The 17,209-nt window shown below is 34.7% G+C and overlaps 1 protein-coding gene across 3 annotated transcripts in view; it reads left to right on the forward strand.

Annotated features, from left to right (window-relative positions):
* Positions 1-17,209, forward strand: part of TRMT44 (tRNA methyltransferase 44 homolog) — a 112,160-nt gene that overhangs the window by 32,736 nt on the left and 62,215 nt on the right. For all 3 annotated transcript variants that reach the window (XM_074229855.1, XM_074229854.1, XM_074229853.1), the window contains 3 exons: positions 3,231-3,414; positions 5,856-6,291; positions 9,866-9,982. In XM_074229855.1, the coding sequence (XP_074085956.1) occupies positions 3,231-3,414; positions 5,856-6,291; positions 9,866-9,982 (737 nt within the window). The remainder of the gene's footprint in view (positions 1-3,230; positions 3,415-5,855; positions 6,292-9,865; positions 9,983-17,209) is intronic.

The raw sequence follows: 17,209 nt of genomic DNA on the forward strand, positions 1-17,209 counted from the left end.
ACAGTAGCATTAAGCATGTTTCCAGATGAGTCATGTTGTGAAAGAGGAATTAGAACTAAGGGGAAAGGAAAAAAACCATGAGAAAGAAAGGAAAAACATAAAAAGTTTTAAAAAGCGAACATGGTACGCTTTGCTCTGCATTCAGAATCCATAGCTTTTTCTCTGAATGTGGATGGCATTATCCATAGCAGATCTCTCAGGATTGCCTTTCATCACTGAATTGCTGAGAGGAGATATGTCCATCATAGATGATCATCACACAGTTTTGTTGTTATGTAAAATATTCTTCTGGTTGTGCTCACTTCACTCAGTATCATCATACAAGTCTTTCCATGTTTCTCATGAATTGCTTATCACTTTTTACAGAACAATAGTACTTCATAACATTCATATATACCATAATTTGTTCAGCTATTCCCCTTTTTTTCCCTTTTTTCCCCTTTTGATAGTCATTCCCTCATTTTCCAATTCTTTACCCTTACAAAAAGAACTGCTATAAATATTTTTGAACATATAAAACTTTTTCCCTTTTTTATAATCTTTTTGGGATATGGACCTAGTAATGTTATTGCTGGATCAAAGCGTATGGACAGTTTTCTTTCTCTTTGGGCATAGTTCCAGAGTACTTTCTAGAATGGTTGGATTAAGAAACAGCAGAAATTAAGAATGACTATATAGTAAATAGAAAAAGCGTATAGGAGGTGATTTTTTTCCCCCACTTAAGAATATGATATTAGTGCTCTTATCAAAAATGCCAGCAACTAATTTTTATTATTTTAAAGTAAGTTATTTTGACTTTCTGGTGGAAATTAGTAGAGGGAGGTGGAATAACACTCAATGGTCAAATTCATAGAAGGAATGTAAATTGGAAAAGCAAATAAAATTTCAAATGCCATTTTCCAATATCAAATCATTAATATAATGAACTATTGAAGTGCAACTGCTGAGTGGGATTGGGAATAACATTGTGCTGTTGGGAATTGGAGGAGATACAGGGCCTGCGAAGCATTTTTATAACTGGTAAAAGGATGGTGGCTTCTGTCAAGATATGAGGAGAGCTGCAGTTTCTACTTCCTTTCTGCTAAATTTTTATAGCTTAAAGGAATCTTAAAAACCAACTACCTCATTTTATGAATGAGAGTACTGCGACCAAGAGAGGTCACATGATTTACTCAAGGTCACAGATATGAAAGGAACAACATTGGAATTTGAAGTTAGAAGATTTCTTGGACTACAAATTTAATGCTCTTTTCATTATGATATATTTAAGAAAAAGGTACATCTTTTATTTTGCTCTCTAGTACTTCTCTCCTCTACTTATCTTCACAACTTCTCTTTCTTTTCTTCTGAGATATCCTTCTGTCTAGTTGGTGTATGTACAAAGCTATTTTAATGTCTCTTCTTTTAGAAGATCAACTCCTCTGTGATGGGGACATATTTTTAGCATAGTGCTTAACATGTGCAGTAAGGGCTTAGTAAATTCTACTGACCCAAGTTGCTGACAAATACACAAACCAGAGAAATTTAGGAGAAGATAAAATCAAGAGGTAGATAAGTTGGAACAAATAGAAGAATTTGACAAATCTCTTTAACACTGAGCAGAGAAGATATGTGGCCATGCAGCTGCCACCAAGTATTTGCCAAGGAAGAGCACTGGGGGCCAAGGTAGAAAATGCTCGTGTCAGAATTTTAAGAGTCTCAAATACCAGGTAGAGGGAATTTGAACTTTATTCATTGGAGAAGAGAAAACTAATGATTTTTTTTTAATAGTTGATTTGGCCAGTTTAATACATAAAGATCCTTCTGATGATAATGTCCTGTGCTTCCATCCCTTTTTCTGCTTCACTTTTCTAAACCAATTTTTCCATCATTCCTTTATCCTCCAGTCATTCTATCTCTCCTCACTGCCCTAGTCTATAACCTCTATACCCAAGCCCTACTTTCTTTCTTCAAATTTAACCCTCAAGTTGATCCATTCAGCTTTATATTGTTCTTCACCTTGAATGTCTTGTCCCCTGCTATACTTACTTAGTGGAATGTGTCCACTATTATTATTTAAGCCTTCACTACTTCTTTAGCATGCTTTCTCTCGTGGATTAAGAAATTGGATAATTAATGATCGTAGAACAGTTTTAGTTGTATGATGGAAATGGGAGCCAGATTGCTAAGGTTGAGGTGAGATGGGTAGTGAGGAAGTAAAGACATATCATGTGTGTGTATATATATGTGTGCAGCATATGAATATATGCATTTTTATTTGAACAATTGGTATTTTGTCTGATGGGTATATGAAACTCATTGGGGTGAAAACTCCTTTTACTGGTGTGACTCAGTAAGGTTTGAGGTTTGAGGATTTCTGGGAGTGCTAAATAGCTTTCCCCTTGTAACATAGTTGGTATCTATCAAGTAGAATTTGAACCTTGGTATTTCTGACTTTGAGGTCTACCTTCTCTATACTCTTGCCTCTGAATCACTGATTAGTGGAATGAAATTCAAGAAGAAGCTTTAGTCAATCCTAATCATTCAGTGTTCTCAATAATATATCACCAATTCCCTATCTATATTTCCCAAACTTCTCTTCCATGTATTCCATACTTTCAACATAGCATCTTTGCCATGCCCCTTATTATTTTCTCTGTGTCCCTGTGCCTCCTCAAGTTGTTCCCTGTAACTACAATGCTTTTTCCCTCCTTTCTATTTCACCTGTTGAATTCTTCCAATTTCTTCAAAGTCTAAATTCAATACCATTATCTCTTGTAAGTATTCCTTGATTTTTCATTGGGATTTATGATATTTCGTAAGATGATATAATGATATTCCCCTCCTTTATTATTTATTTTATTTACTTATTTTTTATTATAGTTTTATAATCATTGGGATTTAATACACATACACATATCACCATATTACATTCAGATTGTAGTGCTTTATGATGACAGAAACATAAAATTTGTATTAAATCCTATGTGACCTCTCAGTGTAGCAGACAACTCTTTAACACTATAGTTTGCCCAACAGTTGTGGATCTGCATTGATAGAAGGAATTTCCTGACAAGGAATCCCTTATTTCAGTGTAAGCATAGATTTGGATAAAAACAATCATGCTCATCACAAAGTTGTTGTTTAATATTTATTGAATTGAAAAAAATGTGCAGTCTTCCTGAATTTGAGTTAATAGAGATTTATCTTTACCTTTTGATTTGTAAATCTCTAATGGTTACTTTTTGTAGGTCATCCTATAATTGCAGTTACTTTGTCCTGCCATGTTGTTTCTTTGATTTCACTGGAAAATATAGCCGAAGGCAGAGTAAGAAGACCCAATATAGGGAATACCTTGATTTTATTAAAGAAGTTGGGGTCACCTGTGGATTCCATGTTGAGGAAGACTGCCTTAGAATCCCATCAACAAAAAGAGTAAGTTTTGATCCTTCTTGTCTTTAGAGTTGTATCATAATTTAGGTTGAAAGTCAAGAGCCACATCACGTAATCTAAATTGACATAATATTATTTCATGCTGTTTTTTTGAAATAAAATAATATTCATCAAAATTTTGCAGTCTCATCAGCTGAATCCTCAGACTGTAATTATTGAATAAGAACTTACCCAGCCTATAAAAGTAGAGCCTCTTGATTAAGATTGAGACTGTCAGTGTCCTGATATTTATCCTGTTCCCAAGACCTTTAATAATTATGACAGGAGGCTATTATAGGAGTCTTAAAAGCTAAAACATCATTTAACACTGTTTTGTAATTTATGATAATTTTACTAAGACTGGCCTAGTGATGAAGAATTGTTTTATTAAGGCAAATCTAAGTAAGAAAGCAGAAAAAATTCTTATCTATGGGAATGTTATTCATATAATTTAATTGCATATTTGTATGCAGTTAATTGATTACAAACTAAACGTTTTGTTCATTATTTCAGACTTAATATGATCTCAACTCAACAGCACCTTAGGAACATTTAATTGACTGTGAACAAATGTACCTTGCGATGTACAGTTGCTATATTCTCACATATTTGTTATCAATTTCTTTGGTTAGCTGAATGATATTTAAAATGGATCATTTTAATATGTATTAGGGATGTTTTCCCTTCAAATAAAAACTTCATGGAATCCTTTTGTAAGTTTGAGCATCACCTTCAATTTGCTTCTTTTGAAGACATAAATATTCATTTAGCTTATTTACTAAAAATAGGATGCACTGATATTTCAAGTAATTAAAGAATTTCTTTTCTAAAAAGTTCTCTAGCTCAGCTTACTACTCTCCCCTCCCTTAATTAATGAGGTATTGCTATTCTTTTAATTTTGTATTAACTTGTGACCTTTCTATGAAATATGTCGGGGTGGGGGCGTGATGACTGCCAGGCTTCTGTTTCTTCCCTATTTTAATATTTTTCATCAGAGCCAAGGTATTTTCTTCCAAACTCTGAATTCAAGGGCTATCTCTTCTTTTTTTATTTGTATTCCCTACATTTAACAGAGATCTTGACTTTTCGTTCACTTGTTTATTTATTTGATTGTTCATTCGTGTATTCATTCATAGCCTGTTAGAAAGTGAATTTTGAGTCATGGCTAAGGAGATTTTTTTTTAAGCAACTTTATCTGAACTTAGGACAAATTAACGTTATGCCTTCTAGACTGTTTGCTGTAACATGTACACTTAATCCGATACTGACAAGTGATGCATACAATTTTGAAACTTCTCTGGGAATTTTCTTCACAGCCTTACCTTCTTTTGAACATCTGTAGTATTAGCAAAATTTTACTCCTTAGTAGTGAATTTGAATTTTGATACAGCAAAAACTCATTATGGTATCAAAGAATTTCAACACTATTTAGTTTAACATATATCTGAGAGAATTCCCTTCCAGCTTTTCCTAATAAATGGATTACCTGTTCTTTGCTCAAATGAGAGGGAGTTCACTTCCTCCCAAGACACTCTGTTCCATTGTTGATAACTGTTAGGAATTTTTCCTTCAAAGTGAACCTAAATTTGCCTTTTTTTACTTGTACCCATAGCACCTACTTCTTCTACCTGGGACCTCACACACATCTAATCCTTTTTCCATTTTCATTCAGATTCACCAGCCTTGGATAATGTGAATACTCAAGTACTTGAAAAAAGTCAGAATTGACTCATGGTTATAAAGTGATGAATGTGGTTTTCTTGGATGTTTTTTTTACTGGCCCAATTCACAAAGTGTCTCAACACATTTGTTAGCATTAGATTAAATACACAACTTTTGAAGATGGCTGCTGCTTTGAAGAATAACACTCAATTTAAAAGGTTAACTATGTTTAGATATCAGTCTCACTGACTCATAATCAAACCTGATTTTATTTCAACTGCTTTTGTACTCCTATTAACTCACTCTTCAGTTATTTGTTAAGTGTTTTCTATGGGTTTCATACTATGCTAAATCCTGAACTCACTCTCAGATTTTTACATCTTTAAGGAGATCTTTTATTGAACATTATGCAGTGCGATATATATGTGTATGTTTTGTTATTATTTTAATGGGCTTTGTTATTAATTTAAATAAATATGAATCCTGTGCTTATTTCATTGCTGCTCAATTTGGTACATGTATAAAGAAAAATAACATTCTCTCCAGGTGTGCAGAAGGAGTCTGTGCATGTAATCCTGGGACTGAAGGCAGCACACCTTGACTCAAACCTGAGTAGGCTGCTTTATTTCTCCCTAGTTTGAGTTTTCTTCTTCTGTAACATGTGCACCTGGTTAGACTAGATGAGCCTTAAGTTCTTTTGAATTCTAAATCCTACAGGTTGATGTTGTGTATTCATGACTGAATAATAATAATAATTATTATTATTATTATTGTAAATTTAGGTTTGCCTCATTGGAAAATCCAGGACATATTCAGCTACCGAAGAGGCTTTAGTTGATAAGCGGAGGGCACAATATATTGATTGTAGGCAGTCCTGTGTTCCAGTTTCCCAAAGTGAAGATTCTCCATGTTCATCTTTTGGCAGCACAATAGACCCTAATCATTGTGATCATCATACCTGTTTAAACTGTCTCAGTGATGAACTTCCCAAAGATCAATTTCCTGAAAATGAATGGAAGGTGCCACAGGAAAACAGATTCTGGATAAATGGATTTCAGCCTAGAGAAAAAATCGAACAAGTAAGAAATTGTGCTTCTCTCCCTCGGGACTTCATTGATCACATAGTTTTGAAAGTGGCCAATTTGTTGTTGAATGGAAAGCAGCAGAACCCCAAAGAAGACCCCTATGATGAAAAATTGAAAGCTTGGAATAGAGGAGGTAAATAATTTTATTAAGCAACCCTATTTCTAAGATTCTTTGATGGAGATTCATTTCTCCTTCTTATTATATTTATAAAATTAAAAAGACACGCATGAAAACTGGGCAAAGAAGTGATCTCTAAAAAGTTTTCCATGTAGTACCTGGTAATGTAATCCCTGCATTATCAATATTTGCAACTTTAAGTCTTCCAGGAAAAAAAAAAAACGACTTCAGTCGTAGGCCCCCAGGATTACACAATACCACCTGAAGAGATTAAATAATGAATATTGTTTTCTGTATATAGTGTGATAGAATAAAAAAGGCTCTGAATGTAGAGTCAGGGGAGCAGAGTCTGATTACTGTCTTTGCCATTAAACTGTGATGCCAGGTTCCATCACCTCATGGCTCCTAAGTTTCCTCATCTGTAAAATGAAACCTTTGAACTAGGCCAATTCCCATGTTCCTGTGACCCAGTACCAACCAAAAAATGATGGTCCCATCTGGCATGTCTGTATAACAGTTTCTTGCTCATAGTCATGATCTCACAGATCACTGCTGTGAAATTTAAATGTCCTAACATCCATAGGAAAAAAAATTATTTTTATGGTAGAGTATTGTCTCATTTATTCACCAAACACCTAGGACTTAACAAATGAACCAAGAGTAAATGAGAAAACCTCCAATAAAACTAAATGATAATTTTTTCCAATATGCAGCACTATCAATCGGAGGTAGAGAGTATTAATATGATTATCCTGGAGAGCCCAGGTTTATCTCTGTGCCACAGAGAAGGAGAGAATGAGAGAAGCTACCAGGATATCTCTAGAAACAGAACTATTTATTTTGAAAAATGTGTGTATGAGTGTGTGCATGTGTATATAAATACACATATACATACACATCCAGAAGACATGTGTGGTGAGTAAAACTGATTAGAATGTATCATTGTCTTAGTACAAAAAATGCATTTACACACACATTTAAATACATGTATCTATACACATATATGTACAAGTAAATACACATATATTAAGAGCTTAAGAAAAGCTTGTTGCCTGCCTGCTTAGAAATGTGTGCATGTTTGGTGTAAGACAAAACAGAAATAGGAAGAACTCCCTAATAGAAGAAGGGGGCCTGAGTGGTAGAAGGATAGGTTAGGGTGAGAGAGTTATAAGGAAGGACTGATGTTCCAATGTGAGAAGGCTCCCAGTGTGACAGCAAGTTGTAAGGTCACCTTGCAATAAAAGGCATAGTCATGCTTGTATCTGTATTAAAATAGCAAGTTATCAGCTTATTCACAATCTGATCTTTTCTGTCCTCGTATAATTTTTTATATAGCCAGACATTTTGCATGATTTAATTCTGTTCTCTTTATATTAATTATTATGCCATATAATTTCATATTCTCATTATTTGTAACTTTAACTGGCTTAAAAATACTACAAGAAGAGAAAATCCTATTTGACTGTCATTATGGGATAAGGAACAAGATCAAGTCATTAGTCTTCTGTGCTAATCCTTTGATCTGGTTTTTTGTAGAGTGCAGTAATTCCTGAATTGTCAGCACACCTTAAGCCATTATAAATATTGAAACCTTCCCAGACTACTGAATAAGGACCCTTTTTCTGACTGTTTACCAGGTAGGATAGAAGACAGTATAGCACACGAAACTTAGTAAAGTAGAAAACTTCTCTTTTTCCACGAGAAAGAGCCACATATTTGGGTTGCAAAGTAGATGGAAAAAATTTCTTATCTTTTGAAGATTCTTGTTCTGAGTTAGCACCTCCCTCTTTACTATCAGTTTAAAAGTCTGTATTCCAAAAATATCATTTCTGCTCCAATCCTGTCAGCCTTTTTATCCTACAAAAAATAGTTTTTAAATAACTGCCCTATTAATACTGAGAAGATCAAGAAATTTTATTTATTTGAAACTAGAAAATAGAATTCCTTTGGAGCTAAGACAATAAATCCAAGGAAGGTAAGAATTTTATTTTGTTTTGGTATGTTGTTAAAAATTATATTTTCACTGTTTATGCTGGGACTATTGAGGCCAAGATTTTGCCAGCTTTTCTTTTTCTTAACCACAGATACATCCTTCAACTCAGTCAGCTATTTTATGGGATTGATGGGTCAAAGCAAGCAGTTTTTTAAGCACTTAGTCTAGACTAGGGCTAAGGGCTTAGAAGAGAGAAAAAAGGAGAAAGAAACTCAGTGTCTCCCCCCAAAGAGCTTACATTCCAGTGGGAGAAGGCAATACATAAGAGGAAGGTGAATAGGGAGGTAGGGAGGAAAGGCAAAATAGAGGATTGGTAACACTGATTACAAAGGAGCCTAAGTGACAGAAGGTAGAGATGGAGCTGCACATTTCTGTCTTCTTCCCACTTCCCTCATCAGTGATAAAATACTGTCTCTAGTATTTTGAATTGATCTCCCTTTTTGCTCTTCATATCTACCCACATTTGTATGCTGCTATTTAGTGAATGAGTAATTTTTCCTGTAATAGATAAGATCTTAGAGACCAGATTCTGTCATTTATTTATTTTTAAACTTCTTAGAGCCTTGCATGTAATAGGCATTTAATAAGTTTGCATTAAATTGTGGAATTGATTGCCCTGTTTTAGGGATTCAGTAAGGAGAGGGAATGTGATAGATGCTACAGGAAAATCACTGGACCCAGAGCCAATAGATTGGGCTAATGGTTCTGCAACTCATAGTGATTTTGGATGAGTCACTTTATTTTCCTAAGCCTCAGTACCTTCATTAATGACATGAAGTTTCTGAATCATCTTATTTCCAGAATGCCTGATGTCTTTGAAATTGTATACTTAGAACTCAATTTGCTTCACTTGTAAAATGGAGCCTAGTACTTTAGCTTACTGTTTCTGTGGGCTGTGGGGAGCATCAAATGGAATGATAATTATTGTGAAGGTTTCCATAGAGAATTTAGAAGTGAAAGAGACTTGAGAGATCATTTGAACCAATCCCTATTGAAGAAGTGGAGAGATTACAATCCCTAAAGCAGAAAATACTGTCTAGAGTCACAAAGGAATAAATCTAGAACCTGGGCACAGATAATCAGATATCAGATCTAGGGCTTTTTCTCCTATACTAGATTATACAGGAAGTATTTTGAAAAATTCCAATCCTATATATTTAAGTAATCATTATTACAATCATCTGCATTAGATTTGAACTATTGGATTCTGTTATCTTTGATTATCATTTTTCTGAATTGTTTTCATTTATTTTTTAAAAAATTTATTGTGGGGTTAAAGTAGGATGAAGAAAACCAGATGAGTCTCTGAAATATGTAAAATGACAAAGCTTAATGTACTTTCCTGTGCAGAATACTTAAATAGATCTGTTCTTTTTAATCATTTTTCTGAATTGTTTTCATTGATTTTTTTAAAAAATTTATTGTGGGGTTAAAGTAGGATGAAGAAAACCAGATGAGTCTCTGAAATATGTAAAATGACAAAGCTTAATGTACTTTCCTGTGCAGAATACTTAAATAGATCTGTTCTTTTTAATGTGTTCCTAAAAGTATCATATTTGGGGGAAGAAACTTTTTGTTTGTTTTTTCTCTTACTAGGAAGCCTTTCCTTGGCAGAAGTTGCAAATGAGTTAGATAGAGAAACTCTACAAAAATTGAAAAGAGAATGTGGAGGCCTCCAAACTCTGCTTAAGAACAGTCATCAGGTATTTGAAGGTAATGATATGTGTGTGCCATTACTGTTATGTTTTGATTTTTTTTCTTTTGAGGAAAATAAAGCATAGAGGTAATTCAGTGGATAGAGCACTGGAGTTAGAGTTAGAAAGATCTGGATTTGAAGCCTCCCTCAACCACTTATTAGCTGTGTTTCATGGAGCATGTTGTCACCCTTTCTCAGCTGGACTTTCTTCATTTGTAAAATGGATCATTATAGCTCTAACTTCAGGGGTTGTGAGGTCAGATAGGTTAACAATGAAATGTTTGCTAACTTTAAAGAACTATCACTATTATTATTATTAATAGCTTTATCAGTGATAGGATCATTTTATTGATGATGATGATGATGATAATGATTACAAAGCCCTCTGCTCTGCACATGGGAATATTGTGGAACTAAATTAAAGCCTATCACAGATGACAAAAAAGCAATTTAGATTAAGGAGAAGAAATCTGGGTTCGTTTGACACACACCTTAGATTTTGGGAAAGCACATTAGTTTCAGGAAGAAAATAGACCCATTGACTAAAATGCTACAAGGAAAAATCAGCCCAGGATTTAACTCCTGAAGACAAAATGTGAAACAGTTCCAATAAGGTAGAAAAAATGAAATTTGTCTCAAGAAACCAATTGGGTGCACCAATCAACTTAATTTTTTTTTTATTTTATTGGACAATGACTTGCCCAAGGCCACATAGCTAATTAGTATCAAGTATCTGAGTCCATATTTGAACTCAGGACCTCCTTACTCCAGGGTTGTTGCTCTATCCACTGTACCACCTAGCTACCCCAATCAGCATAAATTTTAAAAAAGAAATAGAGAGAAGGAAATGAGACCAGGTAGCAGTATGAATCTAAGTGTTAAAATCCCAAAAGATCATGACAGAGTAGAGCCTTGGGCTCAGTCCAACAAGATGACATTCAATAGTAAATTTAAGTACAAAAAATTTTAAATAGATATCTATTGTTATGGAAAAGATCTGGGAATTCTAGTTTACAGCAAGTTCAATTTGAGTCAGTAGTGTTATGTGGTATCCAAAAAGATAATGTAAATTGAAATCCATTAAAATAGTATAACTCCCAGGAATAGGGAAGTAGTGATCCTACTATACTCTGACCCTGCCAGACCATACCTGGCATATTGTATCTAGTTCTGTGTGCCTTGGTTTGAAGAGAGAGAGAAAAGCTAGAGAATGTCTTGAGGTGGGCAGGCCAGGATTGTGAGGGGTCTTGAGTCTATGTCACATGGGGAGCTAAGTCTGCTTGACTGGGAAAAGAGAAGTGGCAGAGGGGACTCTGATAGCTGTCTTCAAGGATCTGAAAGGCCATCAGGTGGAGGAGGGGGAATTAGTCTTGCTGTTTGTTTAGTCCCAGAGAAGAGAACCGAAAACCCTGGGAGGAAGTTATATAGGCCAAATTTAGATTAGATGTTCAGAAAAACTTCCTAACAATTCAGAGCTGACCAAGACTGTATAGACTGCCTTTAAGAAATGTGATCTTACAAGATTAAGCTGTGTGACCACCTAATGCTTTTGCCATAGTAAAAATTCCTGGCCCTTCCAACTCTCAAATTCTAGAATCATCAGATCTGGTTTCTACTGTATATACAAAATCTTAAAGAAGGAGGAAACTATTGGAAGACAGATTGTGACTCAACATAAGAACTTCTAGAAATATGAGGTGTTTAAAATTGGAACTTTTTTCAGAGATGGTTTTTTTTTTCCAGTTACTATAATTCTTCAAAGTAGAACTGAGTTTGTTGGGAATATTTAAAAGTTGTTTTCATAAAATGAATACAGGTTATGTGCCCTGAGTTCCTTTCCAAAACTGTAGTTATAGAATTTTATGGGCAATCTTAAAACCGTGTATATTTGGGAAGGTTTACAGAGCAAATTCTTCAAAACAACCTTAAGGAATATGTAGTAGAGTTATTTCTTATTTTATCTATGATTCCTTTTGTTGACTTGTACTTAAGCCATACCTCTGCCAAGTTTACAACGTGAAATTGAGATCATTGTCCCTGGCCCTACCTCTTCTTAGGGGACCCAGGCTCTTGTTTCCTAAACAGATTGATTTTACCACCTGCTACCTTTTTCAAAAGGAACCTCAGCAGCTTGGTGCATTAGAAAGAGCACTGGACTAGGAGGAGATTTCTGCTTAACAGTTGTGTGATGGGGCAAGCCATTTAGCCTTTCTAAGTTACTTTTTTATATATAATGATTACTACATTTTACTTTCTAAAGGGGCCATGTTGAGAATGAAATCATGTTGCCAATAAAATTTGTCTTTTCTCTGGTACAAAATAAAGAAACAAATTAAATATGTTAGTGTTGCTTCCCTCTGAACAAAATGAAAGAATATATACAGAATAGGAAAAACAACTGGAAGTCAACTCATATGAGAAAGATTAAAATCTCTGTTTTTATACCCCCAAAGGCCAAATTCTACATTTATTCCTTCCCTTTTTTTATCTTTTTCTTTTTTGAGATTGATCATCAACCTGTGTTGCCTAGGATAGAAGACAGACAGAGAGACCTGACCCTACTACTGATTGATTGAAATGAGAGCTCTTAATTAGCCCCATTTGTGGTATGGTCTGGTTTACCCTTCCTTAGGCCTTTTGATTTTCATCCACTTTTTGGGGTTCACTTAGTATGTTGTTGTCAGACTCAGGGCGGACTCTGAATGTCATACTGTTCATTAGTAACATGATTTCTCTCTCTACAGTCTCAGTCTCCTTAGTAGTAGAAACATTTGCTACTATATTCAAATCCATTTATTCCTATTTCATTTTATTTTGTTAGCTTCTGCCTGTTATAATTTTACAGCATTTTATTTTGGTTGTGCATCTTTGTTGGCTGACAGCTTAACAGCTCTCCCACTTAGCTCTGTGTTACCTGAACATTTGATAAACCTGCGATCTGTACCTTCAAGTCTATTAAAAATCAAAGCTGAACCAAAACTTTGTTGCAAATCCCTAGAGTTCCCTTTCTCTACCAGTGTTGACTCAATATATTTAGATTGTCAGCTAACTGTTCTAGCATTCAGGCAGTCTTTTCCATCTTGTCCATAAGAATATCTTGAAATATTTTTTTCAAATGTCTGACTGAATGATCCCCAGTGTATTCTGTTCACTCTGTTCTCTGATCTGCTTATCTCATTAAAAAAAAACACAATTTGTTCCTGTCATTATGTCATATCTTTAATGAACTCATGCCCACTCTTTTTTTTTTTCCACTTTAGGTTTTTGCAAGGCAATAGGGTTAAGTGGCTTGTCCTAGCCACACAGCTAGGTAATAAGTGTCTGAGACCGGATTTGAACTCAGGTCCTCCTGACTCCAGGGTTGGTGCTCTATCCAGTGCGCCACCTAACTGTCCCTGGTTTCTTTTTTAAAAAAATAAAATTAGCCAATAATCTATTTTATTGTTAGGTTTTTTTCCCCCAATGAGACCAGCTCAGAGTTTTATTTATTGGTTCAATGATTTTTCTTAATTTTGTTTTTATTAATCTCTATTTTGATTTTCAGGATTTCCAGGTTTGTGTTTAATTGGGGATTTGTTATTTGTTCTGTGCATAACTTTTTTTAATTGTAAGCCCAATTCCTTGATCTGAGTTTTCTTTATTTTATTGATAGAAGTATTTAAAGACATAAATTTTTCCCCTGCTTTTTAACTGCATACTATAAATTTTGGTATATTGAATCAGTATTGTCATTATCTTTGATGAAATTATTTTTACTATGATTTGTTCTTTGTTCTACTCATTCTTTAGGATTAGATTATTAGTTTCCAATTAATTTTTAATGTCTTCCATGGACCTTTATTAAATGTAATTTTTTATTGCATCATGACCTAAAAAGCATTCATTGAGTATTTCTGCCTTTCTATAATTTGAGTGTGAGATTTTTATTTCCCTAATGCATGGTCAGTTTTTGTGTAGATTCCATGTACCACTGAGTAAAAAACATGTTCCTTTCTATCCCCTTTCTGTTTTCTACAAGGGTCTATCATATGTAACTTTTATAAAATTCTGTTCACCTCCTTAACTTCTTGTTTGTTTATTTTATGGTTAGATTGTGAGAGAAAAGTTCAGATCCCCCATAAGTATGATTTTACTTTCTTGCTTCTTCTTGTAAATCATTTAACTTTTTTAGAAATTTGCATAAGTATGTGCATATATATTTAGTATTATTACTACTTATTTATCTGTATTGCCTTTTTTTTTTTAGGTTTTTGCAAGGCAAATGGGGTTTAAGTGGCTTACCCAAGGCCATATAGCTAGGTAATTATTAAGTGTCTGAGACCGGATTTGAACCCAGGTACTCCACTATACCACCTAGATGCCCCTGTATTGCCTTTTAACAAGATGAGTTTCATTTCTTATCTCTTTATATTAGATCTACTTTTTTGCATTGAAATCGGGATGACTTCCCCTGCCTTTTTTTTTTTTGGCTGTTGCTGAAACACAATATGTTTTGCTTCAGTCTTTTACCTCTACTCTTTGTGTGTTTCGCTGCTTCAGATGTATTTATTGTAAACAGTATTTTTGTAGAATTTTGGGTTTTAATCTATTCTATCAACTGAATATGTTTGTTGTTTCCTCTTGGAGCCAAATCTGATGAGAGTAAGGTTCAAATAATGCTCACCCTACTCCCTTTTTTCTTCCACTCTAATGGGTCTTTCATATCTCTTCATGTGAAATAATTTACCCTATTCTGCCTCTCCCTTCTTCCCCCAGCAGAATACTGATTTGCACCTCAACTTTTTTTTATTTCATTCCCTCAGTCTGATTATACCTGCACCTTCTGCCTATTCTTACTCCTTCTAACTGCCTTACTAGAAATACTGTTCTTAACAGTATCATTTTCTTGTGTAGGTATATAGTTTAATTTTATTGAATAACTTAAGTTGTGTTCTTTTTAATTTTTATGCTTTTCTTGAGTCTTGAATTTGAAAATCAAATTTTCTATTCGGCTCTGATCTCTTCAGCAGGAATTAGTCTTCTGTTTCATTGAATGTGTAATTTTTTTCTCTGAAAAATTATGCTCAGTTTTTCTGGGTAGTTGATTCTTGATTGTAATCTAATCTCGTTTACTTTCCAGAATATTGTATTCTAAGTCTTTTCAAGCCTTTAATTTAGGGATTTGGGGACTTTTTTTGTTCTGCAAGGCAGTGGGGTTAAGTGACTTGCCCAAGGTCACAAAACTAAGTAATTATTAAGTGTCTGAGGCTGGATTTGAACTCAGGTCCTCATGACTCCAGGGCCAGTGTTCTATCCACTGCACCACCTAGCTGCCCCCAAACCATTAATTTAGAAGCTGCTAATTTTTTTTTTTTGAGGTTTTGCAAGGCAGTGGGGTTAAGTGGCTTGTCCAAGGCCACATGGCTAGGTAATGATTAAGTATCTGAGGCCGGATTTGAACTCAGGTACTCCAGACTCCAGGGCCAGTGCTTTATCCACTGCACCACCTAGCCGCCCCATGAAGCTGCTACATCTTGTGTAATCATGACTGATATTTGAATTATTTCTTTCTGGCTACTTGTAGTATTTTCTCCTTGACCTGACTGTTCTAGAATTTTGCTACAATATTCCTGGGAGTTTTCATTTTGGAATCTCCTTCAGGAGGAGATGAGTGTTTTCTTTCAATGATCACTTTTCCCCTGGTTATTTCACCAAGATCATTGCTCCAAAGTATGTTTTTTTAGTGTGTATATATATGTAAAACACATATTTTGAGCTATGATCTTAGTGAGACATATATAAATTTGTTTTTATTTTTTTAACTATTCTCTAAATACATGTAAAATGTAAACTTTTTTTTAAATTTTGAGTTTCAAATTCTTTTCCTTTGTCAGGACTTCTCCTTTTTTTGAGAAGGTGAGCACTCTGATATCAGTTATACAGGTGAAGACCTGTAAAATATTTCCATATTAGCTATATTGCACTAGAAAACAAGCACAGTGAAACAGTAAAGTAAAAATATTGACTTCAGTCTGCATTCAGATGCCATTCAATCTCTCTCTAGAGGGTTGCAATAATCTTTTGTGTTGTGGGTTCTTTTGAATTGCCTTGTATCATTGCCTTGATCACAGTAGCTAAGTCATCCTTAACACTATTCGTTGCAATGTTCTTCTGGTTCTGTTCACTAAGTATGTGTTTTAAAAAGAAATTAAAACCCCAGTTTACAGATTCCCTAATTTTGAACGCAACACAAATATTGAGCTAGATTTTTAAGACATTCTTTTCATTTTCTTCCTTCTCACTCCCCCTAAGGTTTTAATCTTGGCAACAGTTTAAGTGAATCTGGGCCAATGTTATGGTTTCCAGTGAAAGCCAGGAAGGACTTGGTTGTTTTGGCTGTGTTTCTTGTGGAGTCGTTGGATTTGTTGGAATAAAAAGGATAAAACAGAATACACAAGGAATACCTAATCCCAGCCAACCAATTTTATGGGACCACAGAATTGATTCAACCATATCTCCTTGACTGATGGAGCCAGAATTCTTACACATATGCTAACCCTACCTTAGGGCTAGATTTTCCCAGAATGTGTATTTTTAGCTTTTTATAAATAATTGCATATATAAGCATTTTGGATATTTATAATCTCTTTCATATTCCATATCTATGCCTTTGTATCTATATCCTCTCTCTTTATCTCTGCTTCTTATAATTTTCAAGCTTCCCTAGTTTCATTTCAGATGTGACTTCTTCTGTGAGCCTTTCCTATTTTACCCCTTCTTTCCCCCTCCCCCAATATACTCATTTATACATTCTCCTTCCTCAAATTATATTTTATTTATTTATATATATTTTGCTTATTTGTCATTTACCCCTCCCTCCAACCAGTGCCCCTTGAAGATCCTTTTGGGTAGGGATTGTATTATTTTTGTTTTTATATTCTCAGGACAGAGATGATTTGAATAAATATTTGTTAAATTGACCTGGTTAGGGGCGGCTAGGTGGCGCAGTGGATAAAGCACTGGCCCTGGAGTCAGAAGTACCTGGGTTCAAATCTGGTCTCAGACACTTAATAATTACCTAGCCATGTGGCCTTGGGCAAGCCACTTAACCCCCTTTGCCTTGCAAAAAATAAATAAATAAATTGACCTGGTTAATCCTCTGATAGCCAGTCTTCTGGGAATAACCCCCCTGAGCTGAGCCAGGCCTTAGCTGTTTAAAAACATAGATAAGGTCATACATAGCATTTGGGCTTGAAATCTCAGTA

The sequence above is a fragment of the Macrotis lagotis genome, chromosome 3, assembly GCF_037893015.1.
Source record: "Macrotis lagotis isolate mMagLag1 chromosome 3, bilby.v1.9.chrom.fasta, whole genome shotgun sequence".
Taxonomy (NCBI): domain Eukaryota; kingdom Metazoa; phylum Chordata; class Mammalia; order Peramelemorphia; family Peramelidae; genus Macrotis; species Macrotis lagotis.